General features: G+C 47.9%; 1 protein-coding gene across 4 annotated transcripts; it reads left to right on the forward strand.

The window, feature by feature from the left end:
- Positions 1 to 1,161: 1,161 nt before the first annotated feature.
- TUFT1 (tuftelin 1) lies at positions 1,162 to 10,866 on the forward strand. 4 transcript variants are annotated; one of them, XM_041721145.2, is made up of 14 exons: positions 1,162 to 1,286; positions 2,787 to 2,897; positions 3,197 to 3,265; positions 4,006 to 4,107; positions 5,168 to 5,242; positions 5,977 to 6,084; positions 6,742 to 6,801; positions 7,222 to 7,302; positions 7,541 to 7,648; positions 7,890 to 7,984; positions 8,539 to 8,644; positions 9,025 to 9,108; positions 9,587 to 9,687; positions 10,121 to 10,866. In XM_041721145.2, exons 1-14 carry the CDS (start codon positions 1,245 to 1,247, stop codon positions 10,173 to 10,175), a joined length of 1,197 nt encoding a protein of 398 aa, XP_041577079.1. In that variant the 5' UTR covers positions 1,162 to 1,244; the 3' UTR covers positions 10,176 to 10,866. The 4 variants fall into 4 exon arrangements, with proteins under 4 accessions (XP_041577079.1, XP_072774643.1, XP_072774644.1 ...); XM_072918542.1 differs by having other exon boundaries at positions 1,187 to 1,286; positions 2,784 to 2,897; XM_041721146.2 differs by lacking the exon at positions 1,162 to 1,286 and adding an exon at positions 1,966 to 2,249.
- The last annotated feature ends 647 nt before the right edge of the window (positions 10,867 to 11,513 follow it).

Genomic DNA, 11,513 nt, shown 5'->3' on the forward strand with positions numbered 1-11,513 from the left:
TGGGAATGTTCAGGAATTTTCAGGAATTCTGGGCGGGAAATTATTGTGAATTTTGGGGAATTCTGGGTGGGATTTGGGAATTCTGGATAGGAATTCTCGGGCGCCACCTCTGCTGTCCCCTGATGTCCCCGTGGCACCGCCCCGCGCCCGCACAGGTGACACCCGGGTGTCCCCAGCCGGTGGCCCCGGAGCCGCCCCTGTCCCCCGCTGTCCCCGCCCCGGGCGGGCCGTGCGCTGCCCCCGCAGGTGCCACCGCTGCCACCTCTGTCCCCCGCTGTCCCCACCCCGGAAGGGCCGTGCCCGCTGCCCTCCGAGGTCCCCCGGACCGGCCCGACCGGTCCCGGGCTGTCCCCACGCCTCCGTGCCTCAGTTTCCCCCGAGCCTCGGGGACATCCCAGGGACAGCGCGGACGGAATTCCCAATCCCTGAAACTCCCGTGAATTCCCAATCTCTGCAATCCGCTGGAATTCCCTGAAATTCCCTCAATTTCCTCGAAATTCCCTGAAATCCCCCGGGATCGCCTGGGATTCCTCTGTGCCACCGTGCCCGGGGATGTCCCCAAGATGTCCCCAGCTGGGGACACGCCAGGCGGGCTGCGGGGGTGGGGACAGCACCTGGCGCGGGTTTGGTGCGCTCTGGCACGGCTGTGCTGTGGCCTGGCACGGCTCTGGCACAGCTGTGCTGTGGCCTGGCACGGCTCTGGGGACACACCCGGGTTGGGCTTGGCAGAGCCGGGCACGGCCAGCGCAGGGCTTTGGCACGGCTGGGGACACCCGGGTGTGCCTTTGGCACGGCTTGGGCACACCCGGGTGTGGCACTGGCACAGGTCACCTTGGGCACGGTTTGGTACAGCTTTGCCCCAATTTTCCCCATTTTTGCCCACTTTCATCCCATTCCCCCCCCCCCCCCCCAATTTTATCTCAAATTTGTCCCTTTTTTTTGCCTATTTTCATCCCAATTTTCCCCCATTTCTATCCCAACTTTCCCAATAGCTTCCCCCCCCTTTTTCTCAATTTCCCCCCACCTTTTTTTCCCAATTCCCCCCCTTTTTCCCAATTTCCCCCCTTTTTCTCAATTGTACCATCTTCCCCCCCTTTCCCCCTTGTGGGCGCATCCACCGCCTCATACCCAAATATGGGCCTGACCAAACTTGGCACGGCCCGGGAGGGGCGCGGCCCCAAAGGGGCGTGGCCGCTGTGGGCGTGGCCACCTGGCTCAGGTGAGGCGGAAGTGGCGGCGGGGCCATGAACGGGCTCCCGGGCTGGGCCGCGCTCCCGGAATCCCCGGTAAGGACCCCCCGGGACCCTTCCCCCAATTCCCAAATCCTTCCCCAAAACTTCCACAGAAATTCCTGCAGCATTCCCGAAAACTTCCTGAATCTTCCGCAAAAATCCTTTCCTTGGGCTCTTCCCGGAACTCCCGAGATTTCTTTTTTCCCCTTTTGGGATCCCTTTGGAATTCCCGGGATCCCGCCCCAAATTCCTTGATCCTTCCCAAAATTCCTGGATCTCTTCCCTAAAAAATTCAGGACCCTTTCCCGAAATTCCTGGATTCGGTCCCCAGAATTGCCGGGCCTCTCCTTTACCTACTCCCGGAACTCCCGCGCTCTTCCCGCCCTCCTGGGAGGAGTTTGGGGGATCCCAAATCCCTTTGGAATTCCCGGGACCTCTTCCCAAAATTCCCAAATCCTTCCCAAAATTCCCGAATCTCTTTACTAAAATCCCCGGGACCCCTCCCTAAAATTCCCGTCTCCCTCCTTTTCCTCAATTCCCGGAATTCCTGGAATTCCCGGGATTCTCCCTCCTCCTGGAACGACTTTTGGGGTATCCCAAATCCCTTTGGAATTTCCGGGACCCCTCCCAAAATTCCCTCGGGGTCACTTCCCTAAAAACCCCGGAACTCCTCCCCACAATTCCCGGGTCCCTTTTCCCTTTTCCTCATTCCCGGAATTCCCGGAATGCTTTTTGGGCGATCCCAAATCCCTTTTTCCGACGTTCCAACCCCAAACCCATGCTGGGGTTTTCGGGATCTTCCCGGCTCCGTTTTCCCATGGAATTGCCGGGAATTCCTCCTCAAAATCCCGATTATTTTGGGAATTCCGAACTCCAGGGGGCGGGGCCATCCCGGCATTTTCCAGCTGGGATTTGAGGATTTGAGGAGTTTTCCCAATTTTTTCCCCGATTTTTTTTTTTTGTTTTTTTTTTTTTTTTAATTCCTGCTTTTCTCAGCCAGGCCTTGGGGCGAGACTGGTACATTCCCAAAACTCCAACCCCGACCCAAATCCCGGGAAATTTGGGAATTTGTGTCTCAAATCCCAACAATCACAGAGTTTTTTATGGATTTGGCAAACTCTGGGAGTTTTCCTGGGATTCCAGGCTGCTTTTCCCGCTTTTCCAGAGGCAAATTTCTGATTCGCAGCCTTTTAAGGAGCGGTTTGGGATTACCAGGAATTCCCAAAATTCCCACTCATGAAGTTTTTGGATTCCTGATTCCAGAATTTTTGGAATTCCCTCCCCATCCTTCCAAGCTTTTCCCAAAAAATTCTTTAGCATTATGGAAAAACCTTGGAAAAATTGGAAAACTCACCTTTGAAATTTGGGGATGGGGTCACCTTGAAATTCTGGGATGGGGTTGGGATTTTGGGATTCCCCATCCCAGGATGTTTGTGATTCCCAAAATTCCTATTCTTGGTGAATTCCCCAAAAATCCCCCCTGGGACTGGGCTGGGAAATTAAAATTTAGGAATTTTGGGAATTTTCCAGTTCAGGGCAGATTTTTCCCAGCAGGAGCTGAGCATGAGGCGCCCCACGGAATTCCCAGAATTTCCCAGCCCTGCAAACTCCCCTGGATCCCTGGAAGATTCTGGAGGAGGCCCCAAATCCGCCTGGAATCCAGAGGTGAGTCCTGGAATTTTTGGAAAATTCCCCTCCCCCCCCCCCCCCCCCCCGCCAAAATCCGGATCTGGTATCGGTTTTCCTTCTCTTTGTCCTTCCTGATCCCAGTGGAGAAATCTGGGAAGGGTGGGATTTATCCTGGATTTTTCCTGGATTTATTCCCATTTTATCCCAGATTCTTCCAGGATTTATCCCAAATTTTTACCATAATTTTACTGGATTTCTTCCCAATTTATCCGGAGCTGGGCTTTGCCCCAAATGCCAGTTTTTAGTCTCGATTTCAAGCTGTGTTTAACCCTTAGGAGGCCGGGCCGGTGCTGAGGCTGCTCCTGCCCCGAGACCCCCCTGGGGAGCCCCGGCCCAAACAGAAGGTGTGGAAAAAGCGGGACTGGGGGGAAAATCTTGGAATTCCAGGGGGGAATCCTGGGAATTTCAGGGGAAAATGAGAATTCTGGGGGGAAATTTGAGAGTTTGGGGGAAAATCTGGGAATCGGGGAGGGGGGGAAATGGGAATTTTTGGGAGGAGAATGGGAAATTTTTGGGGGAAAAATGTGGGTTTTGTGATCATGCTGGGAATTTTGGGGGGAATTATGGTGAAAATTCTGGATTTGAGGGGGAAATGGGAATTTTTTTGGGAAAAGGGGAATGTTGGGATGATTCTGAGAATTTTGTGGGGAATTTTTGGGTGAAAATCAGGACTTTGAGGGGAGAAAGTGAAATTTGGGACTTTTCTGGGGATTTTCGGGGAAATTCTGAGAACTTTGGGGAAAAAATTTGGGGTCTTGAGGGGAAATTTGGGGATTTGGGGGGTAAAACCAGGAATTTTGGGGAGGAAAATGGGAAGTTTGGAAGAATTCTGGGATTTTTGTGGGAAAATCTAGGATTTTTGGGATCATTTTGGGACAGGGAATGGGCTCATGGTTTCCCAGATTTATCTGCAGCAGGAAACAACTGAAAATCCTGGATTTTCCATTAAAATCCTGGCATTTTCCCTCCAAATCTGGGATTTTCGGGACAATTCCCACCCAGCCACCACTCTTAGGGTGGCAAATCCCAGTTCCGGGATTTTCCCGGGAATTTTTTCCCAAAATCGCCACATTTTCCCCCAAAGCCGGTGGGCAGAGCCTTCGCCATGGTGGCCAAGAGATCCGATGGGAATTCCTTGGCCTCGGAGTGCGTCAAATCCAAGGATGGCGATGAGGAGATCATCAAGGTGCCCCAAATCCTGGGATTTTTGGGGCTTTTGGGATTGTTCCTAGGGAGAAGAGGGGATGGTAAAATGCCCAGCAAAAATGGCCCCAAATTCCTGCAAATTTCCCCAGTATTCTCCCAAAATTCCCACAAAATTCCCCACAAAGTTCCCCTAAATTTCCCCAATAGTTTCCACAAAAAGACCCAGGAATTCACTAATTTTGGCCTCAGAATGCCCCAAATCCAAGAATGGGGATGAGGAGATCATCAAGGTGCCCCAAATCGCAGGGTTTTAAGGGTTTTAGGATTGATGCCTGGGGGAAAAGGTGCCTGGGGTGGTTTGGGAATTTTGTCCTGAATTCCAATCAAAATTCTAGCAAATTTTTCCTCAAATTGTCCCTAAATTTCCCAAAAATTCCTGAAAAAATCCCCACAAATTGTCCCCAAGTTCCCTACAATTCCAAAAAAATTCCCCAAAATGACCACAAAATTCCCCAATATTTTCCAAAAATTTCTTCCAAATCTCCCCCAAATTCCCCTAAAATTGCCCCTGAAAGATCCCAAAAAGTGGCCAAAAACTTTTCACAAAATTCCCCACACTATTCCCTTCAAATTCCCACAGCATTTTCCTTGGATCTGGGGATGGATTTGAAGGATTTTGGGGAATTCCAGGTGGATTTTCTGGGATTCAGTTTGGATTTTGGGAAATTCTGTGTGGAATTTTGGAAATTCCATGGGAATTTCAGAGCATTCCAGGTGAATCTGGAGGGAATCCCGTGTGGAATTTTAGAGATAAAATATGGATGTTTTTGGATTTAATGTGAATTTGAGGGACCCCAGCTGGAATTTTGGGAATTCCTTGTGGATTTCAGGGAATTCCACTCCCTGGGAGCACCACAGGCAGGGAAACCCCTCCCTGAAAAAAACCCAGAAAATTCAAATTTAACGGGAAAATTCGGGGACAAAATATTCTTGGAAATTTTGGGAAGCCTTGCCCCGACCCCTCCAGATCTGCTGGAATTCCCAGAGAGATTCAGGACGTTCTCAATCCCATTTTACCCCCATTCCCTTTTCCGTTCCAGGTTTATCTCAAGGCTCGCGCCGACCATGAGGAGCCAGTGACGCAACTCAAGAGCGAAGTCCGGCACATCCAGGAGGTGAAGTTCCCAAAATTCCACAAAATGCCCCGAAAATTCTGCAAAATCCCTACAAATTCCCAAAAATCCACACAAATTCCCATTAAATTTCAGCAGAAAATTCCCCTGAATTAAAAAAAGATTCCCATAAAATTCCTCCAAAATCCCCCTCAAAATTCCCCCAAATTTTTCCAAAATTCCCCCCAAAATATGCCAAAATTCCCAAAAAGTTACTACAAAATTCTTCTTCAAATTCCCTGGTTTTCCCACAAGATTCACCGAGTTAACATAAAATTCACAAAACATCCTCCCAAAATTCCCTAAAAGTCCTCCCATCATTCTTCAAATCTTGGCCCAAATTCCCCCTTAAACTCCCAAGAAGTTCCCCTCAAAATTTCCCCAAATTTCCCCCAAAAATTTCCACAGATGCCCCCAAATTCCACAAAAATTTCTCTGAATTCCCCTGAAATTCCCACAAAATTCCTTCAAATTTCCCCCAAATCATCCCAAAATTCCCAGAAAATTCCCGTAAAATTCCTGTAGAATTCCCCCCAATTTTTTTCCTGCATTTTCTTCAAATTCCGAAAAAGTTCCCCAGATTTCCGAATTTTATTTTCATTTATTTTAATTTCATTGGATTTCCCCCCATTTCTATTTGGATTTTTTTCCTTTTTTTGCCCCCTCCCAATTCCCTGAAAGTTCCCAAATTTCAAAAAAAACCCCAACTTTTCTTTTGTTTTCCCCATTTTTCCCAGGTTGGGAGTGCCCTCAAAAAACTCCGGGAAGATTTGAACACCAAACTTCAGACCCAGACGGAATTTCGTGAATTCCGGGAATTTCGTGAATTCCAGGAAAGCTCCGAGGTAAAAAATTAGGGAATTACAAAAAAAAAAAGTGTGGAATTTTCCCCTGAAAAAACAACTCCATAGGGATTTTGGGTAGAAAAAGTGGAAAAATCGCTATTTTTCTCATGGGAAAAGGGGAAATACCCATTTTTTTTGAGGGGAAAAAGGGAGGAATTCCCATTTTTGAGGTGGTAAAAGGGAAAAATTCCAATTTTTTGTGATGGAAAACTCCAATTTTTGGGTGAAAAATGTGAAATTTGGGATTTTCTGGAGGGATTTCAGAACTCCCAGGGATGATCCTGAAATTTTGGAGTTGCTACATTGCCAAAATTCCCAAATTTGTCCCAAATGGGGAAGCAGGAGCGGGTCCAGGAAATAAAAAAAATGGGAAAAAAAAAGGGAATAAATCCATTGAAATTTAGGAATAAATGGACTTAAATAGGGAATAAATTTGTTGAAACGTGGGAAATGGGACAAAATTCTTGGATTTAAAAATGTGGAAGAAATTTGGGAATAAACCTATTAAAACTGGGAAAAAAGGCTTTGAAAAAATAGGGGGAAAATGGGAATACATCCATTGAAATTGGGGAGAAGGAAACTGGGAAATTAGAAATCCTGGGAGTTAAAAAAATTTGGGATAAATCCTGATTTTCCCCCTTTTTTTGTGGATTCCAGGTGATGCTGGAGAAGTGGAACCAGAGCTGCTCCTGCCGGGGAAATTCCCAGGAAAACCCGGTAGGGAATGGAAAGCTGGAATTTTCTGGGATGGGACTTAGTATCAGGGTAAAAACATTTAAGAAACCCGTTTTCCACCCAAAAATGGGGAACACTTGGGATTAATTTGGGAATTTGTGGTGTTTCCCACCAAATTTCAGGTCCTGAAATTCCAAGTTTTAACTGGTATTTGGTTCTGTTTTTAGCTAAAAATCCCAAAATTTGGGAATTTTTGAGCCTTTGGAAAATTCAAAATTTGGGATTCTTGACCTCTGGGAAAACTCAAAAATGTGGGAATTTTCAACATCTCAGAAACGCCAAATTTGGTGAATTTTTGAGCTATTGGAAAAAACAGAATTTTGGAATTTTGGCATCTTGGATATTTTGGGGACACTGGGGCCATTTGGGGCCATCTGGGACCTTTTTGGGCCGTTCCCACAGGAGGATCCCGAGGCCCCACAGCTCCTGTGGAGGCTCCAGGAGGCGGAAAAGCGGCACCAGCTGGAGCGGGACGGCCTCGAGGTGAGCCTGGAATTCCCAAAAATCCGGAATTTCACCCAGATTTGGGAATCTTGTGGGAGAATTTTGCCCAAATTCTGGGATTTTAGGGGCGATTTTGTCCAAATGTTGGAATTTTAGAGGAGATGCTTGGTTTTTTGAGGAACTATTCCCCTTGGGGCTTTTTGAGGGATCTCCAGGAAAGTTCCGGAATGTGTCCTGAGAGCTGGAATTCCCAGAATTCCCGGATCTCCCGTTGCAGAGGGCGCTGTTGCGGTGCCAGGAGGACGTGGAGCGGGCGAATTCCGCCCGCAGCCGAGCGGAGACGGAGGTGGAGCAGCTCCAGAGGCTCCTGGCAGGCATGGAAAAGGTGATTTGGGATCGGGGTTGGAGAGTTTGGGATCAGGAACCAGGATTGGGATGAGTGGATTTGGGATTGGGAAGAGCTGGGGCCATTCCCGATATCCCACCCCATTCCTGATATCTTGACCCATTCCTGGTTTCCTGCTATCCCATCCCTGGATCCCATTTCCTTATCCCATTATCCCATTCCTGGATCCCATTCCTGTATCCCATTATCCCATTCCTGAATCCCATTCCCCAATCCACAGGATCACCGGGATCTGCTGGCGCAGATGGAGTCGGGACAGGCGGAGCTGGAGCGGCTCCGGAAGGCGGAAGGGGAGAGAGCAGCACAGCAGGAGCGGTGGGAATCTGGGAATGGGAATTCTGGGAATGGGGGAATCCTGGGATGGGAATGCTGGGAATGAGAAGATCCCAGGAATGCCCAATTCCTGGTATCCTGACTCATTCCTGATATACAAGGGTTTTTTGGGATGGGCATTCACAGTTTTTTGGGGGGCTGGACATTCCCAAATTTTTTTGGGATGGGCATTCCCAGTTTTTTTTTGGGGGTGAGCATTCTTGTTTTCTTTCGTGGTGGACATTCCCAGGCTTTTTTTGCAGGTGGACGTTCCCTTTTTGTTTTTTGAGTGGGATTTCCAGAGTTGTTTTGCTATGAACATTCCCAGTTTATTTTAGGTGAACATTCCCAGTTTTTTTTTTTTGGGATGAGCATTCCCAAGTTTTTTTGCTGTGAGGAATCAGAGTTTTTATAGCTGAACACTCCCCAATTTTTTTTGGATGTGACCATTCCCAGGCTGTTTTGGGAGTACGAATTCTAGGGTTTTTTTTTTTTATGTGGGCATTCTCAGTTTTTTTGGAGGCTGTTCCTGGAGATTTCTCCTGGTATTTTCTCAGCTCGTCCCAGCTGGAGAAGGAGGTGGCGGGGCTCCGGGAGAAAATCCATCATCTGGACGACATGCTCAAGAGCCAGCAGCGCAAAGTCCGCCAGATGATCGAGCAGGTGATGGGAAAACTGGGAAAAAGCCCAGAAAATCCAGGGAAAAATTCTGGGAAAAAATGAGGAAATGCAGGGAAAAACAGGAGAAAACCAGGAAACACCAGGAAAAACTGGGGGAAAATCTGGGGGGAAAATGGGGGGAAAATTAGAAAAAATTGGGGAAAAACTTGGGGAAAAACCAGAGGAAAACCCAGGAAAATTCTGAGAAAAACTAGGAAAAAAACTGGGAAAAAACGGGAAAAAACCCAGGAAAATATATGGGAAAAATCCAGGCAAAATCAGGAAAATATCCAGGAAAAAACAGGGGGGAAAAGGGGAAAATCAGGAAAAACTCTGGAAAAATTCCGGGAATTCCCAATCCTTTGGGAATGTCTGTGTTGCAGCTGCAGAACTCCAAGAGCGTGATCCATGCCAAGGACGCGGCGATCCAGGAGCTGAAGGAAAGAGTTTCCTACCTGGAAGCAGAGGTGGGGCCCAGAATTTTGGGGGCTGAATCCAAGCTTGGATCTTTTTGGAATGTTGGGATTGGGGTTGGGCTCCTTGTGGGGGTGGTTGGGGAACTGGAAATGGGGGAAAAGCAGGAAAAATGTGGGAAAAGGGAGGGAATCAAGACCTAGAAAATCTCAAAAGACCAAAAAAAAAAGCCAGAGAAAACCTGAATTCCCAACCTGAGCCAGACCATTTCCACCAGGATTTGGGAAATTCCTGGAAATTCCCAAGACAAAAGTGAGATTGAGGACTTTGAGAGGGAAAATTCCCCCTGATCCTCATTTTTCCTGGGACAAACCTTCCCAAATAACTCAGGAACTCCCCAGTCCCATTCCCACACTCCAAATTCCCCCAAATCCCAAAAATTCCTGTTCCGCGCACAGAAGGACCATCCCAAGGCAGCTCCCCAGGGTTGGAAAACCCTTTCCCGATCCCAAATCCCATTTTTTTCCCCAGAATCTGGAGATGCATGACCGGATTGAGCACCTGATCGAGAAACAAGTGAGCCGGGGCGGGAGCAGCAGCCGCGCACGCTCCAAGTCAGAATACGTCAGCAGGTGCCGCGGGAATTCTGGGATCAGGGTTGGGAATTCTGGGATCAGGGTCAGGAATTCCAGGATTTGGGTCAGGAATGCTGGGATCTCTTCTGGATTTGGGGATTCTCCTTGAATTGGGCAATGAACTTTTCGATTTGGGGCTGCAATTTTGGAAGTGCTGCGTGGAGTTTGGGATTTTCTTTGGGATTTTGGGATGAACGGTTGGATTTTGGGATTCACTTCTGGATTTAGGGACCAACTTTTGGAATTTTGGGATGCTCTTTCACATTTGGGGATAATTGAAATCTCCCCTAATTTTTCCATGTCTCCAGCAGATTCCAAATCCCTCCCGCAGGAATTTTTGGGAATCCAATCACCCCAAAACCCTTTTCCTTCTTTTTTTTTCCTACTGAAATTTTTTTTTTTTTCTTTCTTCTTCTTCCCCTTTTCCCAGCAAACGCCTCCCAGGCCCAAAGCCGCTGCCCCTGATCCGAGTGGTGGAAACCTGAATTTCGGGATCCGGGCCCAGCTAGACCCTTCCCCTTTGGAATGATCGGAATTCCCAGCTGGACTCAGAGCCCTTCCTGAGGGAAGAAGTTTGGGATTACCTAGGGCACGATTCCAGGTTGGAATCGGGAAATTTCCCCCTTTTTCCCAGTGATTTTCTGGCTCTCGCCATTCCTGTGTGGATTCCAGAGGTATTTCCCAACCGGATTCGGGATTTCACCTTTTTTTTTTTTTGGGAGTTTCCAAATCAAAATCTTGGATTCTGCTTTTTTCCTGAAGAAAAATTCCAAAACTCTGGGAGTTACCACCTCTGACCTCCAGCACCACTCTTGGACTTGGAAAATACTCTCCCAACCCTAAAAATTCCATGTTTTCCCCTCAGAATCCTGTGTTTTTTTCTCACAGAATTCCAGGCTTTTCCTGCAGAAATCCATGCTTTTTCCCCCAAATGATTATTGTTGGAATTCCCGTGATTTTGGGATTTTATTCCCTGTATTTATTTCCCTAAATTATCGGAGTCTCCTGGTGAGGTGGGGAATGGGCACAGGCCAGAATTCCTGGGAATTTTGGCCCAGGACTGCCCCAGTCCCACGTTTGACCCTGGAGGCTCCAACTGGGATCCCTCGGGATTCCCTTGGAATTTTTTAATTCCCGCTTTTCATATTAAAAATAAAAAATTCCATCTGCTTTAAATCCCAGAAGTTTTGGTTGGTTGGAAAAGATTTAGAATTTTTGGGGGGAAGTTGGGGGGTTTTTTCTGGGTTTTTTGGCTTTTTGGTTTTTCCAGGTCCTAATTCCATGGGAAAGGAGAAACTTTGGGATTAGGATTTTCCCAGGACTGGGATTTTCCTGGTTTTCAAAATCAGGGGGGCTCAGGCTGGGAATTTGGGGATTTTTCCAGGATTTTTTTTATTTGGCTTTTGGGGTTTTTCATGTCCTGATTCCATGGGAATGGGGTAACTTCGGGATTGAGATTAGGATTTTTCTGGTTCCCAAAATGTGGACAACTCAGAATGGGATTTGAGGGGTCTCGGATTCACCTCTGGATCCCCAGAATTCCTCTCCAAAGGGTCTGGACCCCCAGGATTCATGGATGTCCTGGGAGTGGGGCCTGGGGACACCTGAGACCCTCGGGAATGACCAAGAGAGGACTCCAAGAACAACTGGGAAAGTTACACGTCTGTGTCTTGAAAGAGCCGCAAGCCTTTTAGGGGCTGCAGTTTGTGTCCCGTGGAATGAGGTGCCCTGAGGAAATGTGTGGGCCGAAGGGAGCCGAGGTGTGGGGAATGGGCGAATGGAGGCGGGTGTGGGCGATAATAGGTGAGCGTAGGCGAAAGTAG

The sequence above is a fragment of the Taeniopygia guttata genome, chromosome 25 (genome assembly GCF_048771995.1).
Source record: "Taeniopygia guttata chromosome 25, bTaeGut7.mat, whole genome shotgun sequence".
NCBI classification, from domain to species: Eukaryota; Metazoa; Chordata; class Aves; order Passeriformes; family Estrildidae; genus Taeniopygia; species Taeniopygia guttata.

Bases quoted from the DNA above. Each gene is read 5' to 3' on its own strand.
- TUFT1 (XM_072918542.1), top strand. From the start codon at position 1,245: ATGAACGGGCTCCCGGGCTGGGCCGCGCTCCCGGAATCCCCG. The intron at 4,108-5,167 runs GTGCCCCAAATC...TTTCCGTTCCAG, and splicing joins GCGATGAGGAGATCATCAAG to GTTTATCTCAAGGCTCGCGC. The intron at 6,085-6,741 runs GTAAAAAATTAG...TGTGGATTCCAG, and splicing joins AATTCCAGGAAAGCTCCGAG to GTGATGCTGGAGAAGTGGAA.